Source organism: Cannabis sativa, chromosome 2 (assembly GCF_029168945.1).
Source record: "Cannabis sativa cultivar Pink pepper isolate KNU-18-1 chromosome 2, ASM2916894v1, whole genome shotgun sequence".
Taxonomy (NCBI): Eukaryota; Viridiplantae; Streptophyta; class Magnoliopsida; order Rosales; family Cannabaceae; genus Cannabis; species Cannabis sativa.
Window position 1 is genome coordinate 54,091,232 of NC_083602.1, and position 11,731 is coordinate 54,102,962.

Genomic DNA, 11,731 nt, shown 5'->3' on the forward strand with positions numbered 1-11,731 from the left:
TATGTGAGTTTTGGTTAAAAATATAGTAAATTACATTCAAATGGCATACTAATGTAGCAATAGCTAAAAAAATACTAATGTAGCATTATATAAGTAGTTGTTAGATTTTTTTTTTATTTTCTTAATAATTACCATAAACAGTTAACCTATTTTAAATGATTATACTTTATAAACGTTATCCAATATCCCATAATAGATATATTTCCATTTATCTTTATCTAAAATAATTATCTATCACTATCTGTATTGTTAGTTTTGTGGCTAGTTTCTAATTCCTCTTTTATCATCCATCTTTTTCTTCATTTTATCTTTTGGAGAGTATCAAATGTAAGCCAAACATTTAAACTTTGCCGTGAGTATTTTTGTTTTGTCCAACATTATAATTTTTCTATTTATATTTGTAAATACTTTTCAAGTGGCATTGTCTTGAAAAATAAATTAACTCCATAACCTATATAAATATTTAATTAGAATTTTCTCCTTAAACTTTTCAAGTCGTTTGTTTCAAAAAATAAAAAAAAAAAACTTTTCAAATCGTTAAAAAAATTTATTCACGTATTCTTATACACAAAGTCTTGATGTATGCTAGGAATGTTAAGTCCTTACGGAAACAAAAGCTGTATTTGAAGAATGAAAATGAAAATTTTGACTTTATTAATTTGTTAAGAGAAAGTCAATTTTCATTATTCTATAAATTTAGGTTTAGTTCTCATTGCAATTATTATATCCAATATCCAACAATCATAATATAATGGCGCCAATATCATTGTTGGTTGTACTACTAATGTCATGTAGTTTTAATCATCATCAACTGCAATTAGTTCTGGCAAATAATCCTTTTGATCAAGATTTTAGTTACATGAAATCAGTACACAATATTAATGGCGAAGAAGAAATTGGATCATCAAACTATAATAATAATTATTATGACTATATTATTATTGGAGGAGGCACAGCAGGTTGCCCTTTAGCAGCAACTTTATCCGAAAACTACTCTGTTCTTGTCCTTGAAAGAGGCAATGCTCCACAATCACACCCAACTGTCTTCACATTAGCTGGGTTCTTCTCTGATCTCCAAAAACAAGACGACGGAACGACACCGTTTCAGAGTTTCACCTCCAAAGACGGAGTTGGAAACCGAAGAGGAAGAGTTCTAGGCGGGTCGAGCATGATTAACGGCGGTTTCTACTCGAGAGCGGATGATGAATTCTTTGCGAAATCGGGCGTGGAATGGGAGATGGATTTGGTGGAGAAGGCGTATGAATGGGTTGAAGAGAGTGTGGTTTCAACTCATCCAAGATTGGATGTGTGGCAATCTTCTATGAGAGAAGCTCTTTTGGAAGCTGGTGTTGGTCCTGATAATGGGTTTAGTTTGAATCACAAAGTTGGTACCAAAACTTCTGGCTCTCTTTTTGATCAATTTGGGACAAGGCATGGAGCTGTTCAGCTTCTCAATCGAGCAAATTTGGATAACTTACGAGTGGTTGTGCAGGCCACTGTAGACAGAATCATCTTTGATTCCACCACTACCAAACCCTACTCATCATCAAGTATGTTTGTTTTTACATAAATATATACATATATATAGGCTGCTTATTATATGGTGCACATCTAACAAAATAAATAGGCATTTGGTACATTTTTTTATTAATTTTATATAAAATATAGTTTTTTAACATTGTAATTATTTAAAGTATTTATACAAATTTTGAAAAAAAAAATTACAATATAAAAGATAAAGTTCAAACAAATTATTTTAATATTTTCCATATACATAAGAAAAATAGTCACAAACATTATAACATATTGAACCATGTTTTTTTCACTTAAATTATTTAAAAAAAATTTAAATAACTCTAATGTAAAAGAATTTTTTAAGAAAAAAAATAAAAAATTTACATAAAAAATTGAACAAAAAAATACAAAAATATATCAATTGGGAAAAAAAATTATTTTTACACTTTGAACTTTTTCATTATAAAAATATATTTTTAGTAAAAAAATAAATTATATTTCTTTTTATTTTATAGTTTATTTATAATTGTATTATAATTGTCATGAGGTTATTTTTAGTTGTTTTATAGTTATCGTGAAGTTGATCTCTCGTTATTTTTTTAATTGTTTTCTTACTTTTTGATAAATAAAGTGTATTTTTGTTTTCTAAAACTTTACAAGTGTATTTTATAAATAAAAAATTTTAAGTCATAAAATTATGCTTTTCTCATAATAAAAAGTTAATTATAAGAGTATAAATGAAAAATTCTTCTAAAAATTCCCTAAAAAAATAATAGGAGAAAAAAAAATGCAGCGGATACCCCCTCTTTTTTATGCTCTACAATAGCTTTTTTGTTAAATTTTTATTAAATACATAAAGTTGGTTTATTATTCAGTATATTAATAACTACATACATAAACTAATTAATTAATGATGATGGTATATAACATACACACAGAACCCTCAGCAATTGGAGTGAAATATAGTGATTCAAAAGGAAAATCTCACAAAGCATTTCTACGGCGAAAAGGTGAAATCATATTGAGTGCTGGTGCCATTGGAAGCCCTCAACTATTACTACTTAGCGGAATCGGTCCACAATCCCAACACCCAAATGTTGGAAAATTCATGGCTGATAATCCTATGAACATCATCAACATCCTACTCCCAAATTCTTCTATGGAGCCTTCCATAACAAAAGTTGTAGGAATTAATGACAACTATTTCATAGAGCCTGTCATCTTTCAACCACAACTAAATATGACTTCAGGTAGCCTTGCTGAAAAAATACCAGGACCCTTGTCAATTGGCTCTTTGTGGTTGGCCAATTCGACCGATGTGAAAGTCACACCAAATGTTCGATTCAACTACTTTGATAATCCAATTGACCTCTCGCGTTGCGTTATGGGAATGAGAAAAATTGGTGAAATGTTGGAAACTGAGGCAATGAATCAATTTAAACACAATGGAGAGTTATTGTTCTCTGGACCATCTTTACCTAATAATAATAGTAATAATTGGGAATGGGAATCGTTTTGTCGAACAACTGTGGGTACGTTTTATCATTATCATGGTGGATGCGTTGTGGGGAAGGTGGTCGATGGTGATTTCAATGTGATGGGAATTAAGTCAGTTCGAGTTGTGGATGGCTCGACTTTTAATATCTCTCCTGGTACAAATCCTCAGGCCACTCTTATGATGTTAGGCCGGTGAGTTTTAGTTAATTACTATATGTTTCATTGCAAATGCACATTATTTTTGTTTTGAAATATTGTATAAGTGTCTTAATAATTTAATTGAGCAGGTACATTGGGCTTAAGATGTTGGGAGAAAGGTCAAGAGAATGATGAGCTAGCTAGCTAGAGATCGATGCATACAAATATATATCTTTGTATGGGCACTTCATTATTGTAGAAGCTTCTTCTACTTACTATTATATGTAAGTATATGCTAATGTATACAGCAATATTATTTGTAAAATAAAATAAAAGTTATTTCTTATAAGGAAAATAAAATGTACAATATGTAAAGAGATGGTTATTAATTTGCAAATCAATAGTGTATGTTTTTTCTTAAGTATATTTTCATATGTATGTTTTTAAATACTTTCGACAACTTTATTATACACTTTTAGTAGCAACATAAGAAGTGAATGTTGTGTGAAAGAAATTAGTAAGATCCCATTGGAGATGGTTAAAGAAAATATAGTTGTTGTGTGTAAAGAAGAAGAAAACGAATTGTGTTGTGAGATATCATCTCATCCCTATTTGTTCCTTTCTTACAAAAATGAGAGATTGAGATGACCCGAAGTTGGCAACCACTGAGCTTTGTGACAAAAACTTAGGGCTTTTGGAAGTGGTGAGCTTAGAGTTATGCAAGATGTACGAATAGAGGAAAATATTCTTAGGGCCCATAATGACTCTCGAGATGTTCAAAGAGAACACCCAGGAAAGTTGGAAGGTTGCTGGTGGCAACTTGGGTAGTTTGAAAAAATAATTGGTAGTGTTGTTATAAAATTAAGTAGCAGAGAAAATACAAAATATATATTTAAAAAAAATGAATTGAGAATTTCTTTTCTAAAAAACTTTTTGCGCCAAAATAAAAGGCTTTGGGCAAAGACCCAACCTGCCCTACTGTTGGACAGGCCGTGGTTGGAGGTCAATGGTGGAGTCAGCCCGCGTTGTGGGATGGTGAGTAGCAACTTGGCTTTGCTAGCCAGCACATAACATGGCCGGGTTGGGATTGTGGCCAATGGTTGTATTAGGAATAGGGCTGAGATACAAAATGACCATAAATCTTAAAATTAAGTAAATGTCTCCATTTTCAAATATTTAGGAAAATGGTTCAACTGTTAAAAATTTAACAATGAATGTACAATTATAATCTTAAAAGTTTTACCCTAGTTTTCTATCAGAAAAAGAACGTAGAAATTTATTTATTTTTGTTGACTCAATTTCTTAAGTCTTCTTGTTTTGATGATTAACAAATATTTTATTATTTGTCAATTATGAGTTATTTGATTTTGTAGCACAATTAAAGATAAAATAAGATTTTTAAGGCAAAATTAACTCCAAGAAAAAAATGGTAATTTTATCGAAACTCTCAAAAGTGAGCAAAAGCAAACTCAAAAGCTCAAGGAACTCAAGATAATTCTCTATGAAGATTTATTTATGCTTCCTAGTTTTGTACAATGATTTTCAAATCCATACTCAACAAGTTCTAAGTACGAATTTTGGGCCACTAACTTGTGTGACAATTTATTTAACAAAAATGATATCTAAAGTTTCTAAATTGATTTTTAAGATCACATATCATTTAACTAAGAGAACAAAATTTTAATTTTTGAAATCGAATGAATAAGTAGAAAGTTATGCGTGTTTTAGAGCCGATAAAATGGGACTTTGCCCCTACTCTGTTTTCGGTCTACCGTTTTTCACAAAAACAATAGATCGCTTAAAAAATGGCAGATCCTTTTTCCCAAGATTCCTTTTTGAAAAGTGTGCTAACGGGTATAAATGGCTAGTTTTTGTTCATTCACTATAAAAATTCATTTTTCACTCAAAAATTTAGGTTGGTTGAGCCTTTAATCCATATATCAAACATATTCAAGTGATTTTAAGAGCTTCTAAGTTTAAAATTCAATAAAACACTTTTCACACACTTATTTGGCACAAAAATTCGTATTTATTTCTCCTAAGTGTGTTTGATAATCACTCTAAGTTCTTCATTGTATCATCATACATCTAGAGTGAGTTTGCTTGTAATTCTAAGCATATTTCCAAATTGTGATTGAGGTGAGGTGTTGCGAAAATTATGAACAATACGCAAGTGCACGTAATCAAGTAGTAAACTCATGCAGGTGAGGTCGAACCACAGGGAATTGAACTGAATACCACTAAATTAGACTTATGATTCTATTTGGTAGATAAATAATTTTGATAGATTTTGAAATAAAGAAAAACAAGAAAATTAAAGAAAGCAATAAAGGTGTTTAATCAAGGATGAGAAATTAGGGAAAAGAATTCTATTGATTTAATTACCCAATTGTTAATGCTAATTACTATTCCTCTTTCTTTATGTGAATGACAGATTATAAAATTAACCTAACTCTTTTCAGATCTTTTAGGTCCTAAATCACATGTTATCTAATCATCTCTGAGATAGATTAACATATAATCATCATTAACCAATAATCTAAATGTCACAAAGGTTATGCAAATACTTTCGTTTCACATCAAAACCTAGTTTAATTATCCAATTTTAGCATTCCCAATTCTCACTTTTCAGATTTTGAATTGGGATCATAAAACATGTAGAAGGTGGTCAATCTTAAACATGTAATTAAACACAAATATGGATAAATTCACAATCAAGAAAGGAGAAATAAAAATTATCATTAACCAAAAGTAATTTCAATAAACATTCATCATCTCCCCAAATAGGAGTTTAGTTCATAAAATCCATAATAACATCCATAATCAAAACTAAAACAGAATAACATAGAAATTAAGAGTTTAAGAAAGAACTAGTTGGTGATTGCATTCCGGATCGCCACCATTACTTCCTCTGCCTCCTTCTTTCACTTTTGGACCCAATTTCTGCCTCCCTTCCTTCTAAAACGCGAGCCCCTTAAATAGAAATTAGGGTTGCTACCTTTGAAAAAGTCAAAAACTGGCCAAAAATCCCGTATTTCGCCCCTGGTCGCGACCATATAAAGCCTAGTCGTGACCATAGGAAAGATACGAAAAAACACTTGTTTTCTGGCCTCCTAGTCGCGACCATGAAAAGGGTCGCGACCATGGAAAGTGGTGGTCGCGACTACTGGAGCAAAATTTAACAGCTTCAGCATCTTTCAGTAAAATATGCATAAATTTTACATACAAACTCCAAATGAGTTGATTCAAGATGCGTTGGAAAGAAAAAAAAGAAATCTAAAACTTTTATGTTTTGACTTTTTCCAAAATCGGATCAGAAAATAGTCAAATTTAAGCTTGAAGTTTCAGCTTTATTTTCTTGCAGAATTTTCTCTATTCTATAGATTGTTGTTTTCCGAAATTTGATCAATTTAAACATTCCAAGTATGAAACCTGAAACCAAAGAAAACAAGCATAATTCTATTCCAAATATAATAATAAAGAAGGAAAACAACTATAAAAAGCGACCAAAAAAGTAGGCTAAAAATAGCCTAACAAATTCCCCCAAACTAGATTCTTACTCGCTCTCGAGTAAGACTAAGACTTATACTAAAACTCGATTAACTAAGCTATCAGATAATTATATTACTGCTGGCTCATGTGAAATTTACTTCCATTAACTAAACTAGATTTTCAATTCTAAAAACTCTAACAATTAATTAGGATGCTCATCTTATCACACAATGTACAGATACAAACTAACTTCAATATTGAAATAATGTCATAATTGTTTCACTCTATCAAATCAGTCCACAAGCAAATAACTCATATGCTTGCATGCTTACCTCTCTCCACTAATGTTGATAACATTCTTTTCGGAATCAAAAGGACTTTTTAAGGTTAGAATTTATGGCTTAGATATTTGGAAAATGAAAGACAATTTTGGCTAAAGATATCATAAGCACAAAAGAACCCACAAGCTTCTCATAATTTTAAAATTTCCCAAAGTGTTCCCACAACTAACCATGATTGAGATTTTTCTACTTTTTTTCAATCACTAGACATCACTGAAATTTTCTTTTATTTCTGATTTTTTTTCATTTTTTTTTTCAAGTGATGGCGAGTTACAATTCTTTTTTTTTTTCACATGTTTCTCAATCACACAAGATTTTTTTTCTGTTCTTCAATACTTCCACATACTATATATTTCACTCCCCCAAACTTATTGTAAGGCTTATGATACCATTCAAAATGTAATGAGGACAAAAACAACAGTGTGGATACATCTTTTAGTTCAATGGGTGAAGAAACGAAACAGGTTTAGGCTCAAAAGGGTTCACTAAGGATATTCATTTTATGGTAGGCTTGAAAGGCTCAAACTATACAAACAAACTGCCTAAATCATGTTCCTATTAAATGTTGTCAAGGATTTCGCCTCAAGAGAATAAGACATGCACGTTCTAAGTTATTCAATCAATCTTACCACAAACCACAGTAAAATAATTATAACATATTTCACAGATCGTCAAATCGCATTCATACACAGGTTTCACAAGCATCCAAACTAATCCAAAGAGCTAACAGAATTAAGCACACAGTTTCAAAATTTCAGGACATATCACAATTAACAGCAGCACACAACTATCTTCAGTTTATTTAATCGACTAACAACCAAATAAAAAGACTAAACTAAAGCAAAATAACTAAAAAGAACAGAATAACTAAAACAATTAAATTTTTTTTATAAGTCCCCTCCCCCAAACTTAGAATACACATTGTCCCCAATGTGTCATGCAAAACAAGGAAAGGGAGACTTACCTGCACCCCCATCAGAAGGGGTTGAACCTCAATACTACTTCAAATTGGATCAAGTCCACCCCTTGCATCCAATAGAGCCCTCGTACGGAATGAAGAAAATTGACCTCCAATATTGTTAATTTTAGAGTTTTGCACAAGAGTAAGTCCACCTTCAGAACTACCACACATCAATCTTTTCCAACGGCGCCTAATCGTTCGAAGTCGCTCTTTAGGCTTTACTCTCTTTTTATCAGCTTTAACAAAAGAACCCTTCACCATCTCAATCTTGCAACAAGTAGGAATGTCGGTTGGAGCAAAAACATTAAAATTAACCTCTTCATCTTGCACTCGCAACTTTAACTCCCCCTTTTGAACATCTATTAATGCTCGCCCCGTGGCTAAGAATGGTCTTCCCAAAATAATGGGGATAGTTGAATCTTCCTCCATATCAAGAATTAGGAAATCAGCAGGGAAGATAAACTTACCAACCTTCACCAGTACATCTTCAATTATCCCACGAGGATGAGTCAAAGAACGATCCGCCAGTTGTAAAGTCACTGTTGTGGGCTTTGCTTTTCCCAATCCTAGCTTTTTGAAGACAGACAAGGGATTAGATTAATGCTCGCTCCCAAATCACATAGAGCTTTAGTTTCCACCGCACCCCCTATAGAGCATGGAATATTAAAACTACCCGGATCTTTAAGCTTGGGGCGGTAGTTTCTTCTGCAAAATTGCACTGCACTCATCAGTGAGTGCCACTGTCTCGAATTCTTCCAACTTCCTTTTCTTAGCTAAAATTTCTTTCATGAACTTTAGGTAAGTTGGCATTTGCTCCAAGGCCTCAACAAATGGAATGATAATGTGCAGTTTCCTGAATATTTCAAGAAATTTTGAAAACTGCTTGTCGAGGTTGTTCTTGCGGAGTCTTTGAGGGTAAGGAATTTTAATATGGTGATCTATGCTGATCGGAGGTGAAGCTTCTTTCGGTGCAAGACCCTCAGTAGTGTTCTTTTCCTTTGGTGCTTGTGTCTGTGCCTGTTGATCCTGAACCCCATCTTCAACTGGTTGCTTGCCACTAGGTCCCTTATAACTCTTTCCACTCCTCAAGGAAATTGCTTTACATTGCTCTTTTCCTTTTGCCTCACTAGTGCTAGGTGAATTTCCTTGAGCTTGTTTTGCCACTTGAGTAGAAAATTGTTCCATCTGAGTTTCTAGAGTTTTAATAGAGGCTTTAGTCTCCATCATGAATTGGAGCAATAAGTCAGCTTGGATATTTAAGCCTCCACTAGGACTTTGTTGTTGAAATTGTTGTTGGTTTTGTTGGGGCTGATTTATCTGCTGGTAGAACCCCTGTTGGTTGTGCCCATAATTATTGTTTTGAGAATAGTTCCCAATGGCCTTTGCTTGATCCATTGGCAAACTGTTCACATCCACCGAGCATGTGTCATATGTGTGAGGGCCCCCACATAGCTCACAAGTAACTTGAGCCTGTTTCACCTGAGCAGTCATCAACTTCGTCAGGGCCTCCACTTGGGCTGTCAACTTGGTGATGGCGTCTACCTCGTGCATACCAGGAGCTTTCTTTGTTTGGCTTCTTTCAGTTGGCCATTGTTGGTTATTCATGGCCATTTCTTCGAGCAGATCATAGGCCTCATTTACACTTTTTCTCATAAATGCCCCACCAGCTGCGGCGTCTATAATTGTTCTGGTATTACCAATCAGCCCATTGTAGAAATTATGAACCAACATCCACTTTTCGATCCTATGATGTGGACATTTTCTGATGAGATCCTTGAACCTCTCCCAAGCCTCATAGAAAGATTCATTGTCCAGTTGACAAAAATTATTAATTTCACCTCGCAGCTTGGCAGCTTTTGCTGGAGGAAAAAACTTGGACAAGAACTTTGTCGCCAAATCAGTCCATGTTGCAATAGAGTTCGGTGGCAAGGAGATCAGCCAACTCTTAGCTCGCTCTCTCAGCGAGAATGGGAAAAGTCTCAAGCGGATTGCATCATCACTAACTCCATTGACTTTGAAAGTCTGACATAACTCCATGAAATTTGACAAGTGCAGATTGGGGTCTTCAGAGGGGAGTCCACCGAACTGAACTGAGGATTGCACCATTTGGAGTATGGCAGGCTTTATTTCAAAGTTATTGGCATCTACGGCTGGTGGTCTTATACAAGACTGAACCCCCGTCAAAGTTGGAAGAATGTAGTCCCTCAGACTACGACCATTTGCTTGATCTTCAATGGCACCACCGTTATTACCGTTGTTGCCTCCATTGTTACCGCCATTAGCATTCTCAGCCATGATTTCTTGTGTTTCAGCAGTTGCTGAAACTCTTTCTTGCCTCTTCTTTCTTCTGTTTCTCCTACAAGTCTTTTCAATTTCAGGATCCACCGGCAGTATGACACCTTGTCCTTGACGTCGCATACACCTTTAATTCCTAAAATAGACAATCTAAAAGAAACAGATTAGCAATAAGCAAAAAGAATTAACCAAAGTAGAATTTAATCTAATTTTTGTAATATCAATTTTTAAACAATTCCTCGGCAACGACACCAAAAACTTGTTGCAAAATTATGAACAATACGCGAGTGCACGTAATCAAGTAGTAAACTCACGCAGGTGAGGTCGAACCACAGGGAATTGAACTGAATACCACTAAATTAGACTTATGATTCTATTTGATAGATAAATAATTTTGATAGATTTTGAAATAAAGAAAAACAAGAAAATTAAAGAAAGCAATAAAGGTGTTTAATCAAGGATGAGAAATTAGGGAAAAGAATCCTGTTGATTTAATTACCCAATTGTTAATGCTAATTACTATTCCTCTTTCTTTATGTGAATGACAGATTATAAAATTAACCTAACTCTTTTCAGATCTTTTAGGTCCTAAATCACATGTTATCTAATCATCTCTGAGATAGATTAACATATAATCAGCATTAAGCAATAATCTAAATGTCACAAAGGCTATGCAAATACTTTCGTTTCACATCAAAACCTAGTTTATCCAATTTTAGCATTCCCAATTCTCACTTTTCAGATTTTGAATTGGGATCATAGAACATGTAGAAGGTGATCAATCTTAAACATGTAATTAGACACAAATATGGATAAATTCACAATCAAGAAAGGAGAAATAACAATTATCATTAACCAAAAGTAATTTCAATCAACATTCATCATCTTCCCAAATAGGAGTTTAGTTCATAAAATCCATAATAACATCCATAATCAAAACTAAAACAGAAATTAACATAGAAATTAAGAGTTTAAGAAAGAACTAGTTGGTGATTGCATTCCAGATCGCCACCATTGCTTCCTCTACCTCCTTCTTTCACTTTTGGACCCAATTTCTGCCCCCTTCCTTCTAAAACACGAGCCCCTTAAATAGAAATTAGGGTCGCGACCATGAAAAAGAGTCGCGACCATGGAAAGTGGTGGTCGCGACTACTGGAGCAAAATTTGACAGCCTCAGTATCTTTCAGTAAAATGTGCATAACTTTCGCATACCAACTCCAAATGAGTTGATTCAAGATGCGTTGGAAAGAAGAAAAAGAAATCTAAAACTTTTATGTTTTGACTTTTTCTAAAATCGGATCAAAATATTGTCAAATTTAAGCTTGAAGTTTTAGCTTTATTTTCTTGCAGAATTTTCTCTATTCTATAGATCGTTGTTTTCCGAAATTTGATCAATTTAAACATTCCAAGTATGAAACCTGGAACCAAAGAAAACAAGCGTAATTCTATTCCAAATATAATAATAAAGAAGGAAAACAACTATAAAAAGCGA

The 11,731-nt window shown here is 33.4% G+C and overlaps 1 protein-coding gene and 1 non-coding gene across 2 annotated transcripts; both read left to right on the forward strand.

Annotated features, from left to right (window-relative positions):
- Positions 1-607: 607 nt before the first annotated feature.
- Positions 608-3,572, forward strand: LOC115718612 ((R)-mandelonitrile lyase 1). The gene is made up of 3 exons (XM_030647428.2): positions 608-1,550; positions 2,454-3,204; positions 3,300-3,572. Exons 1-3 carry the CDS (start codon positions 752-754, stop codon positions 3,340-3,342), a joined length of 1,593 nt encoding a protein of 530 aa, XP_030503288.2. The 5' UTR covers positions 608-751; the 3' UTR covers positions 3,343-3,572.
- Positions 3,573-9,685: 6,113 nt separating this feature from the next.
- Positions 9,686-9,792, forward strand: LOC115721639 (small nucleolar RNA R71). Its single transcript, XR_004012646.1, has one exon. It is a non-coding gene; the product is annotated as a small nucleolar RNA R71 (small nucleolar RNA).
- The last annotated feature ends 1,939 nt before the right edge of the window (positions 9,793-11,731 follow it).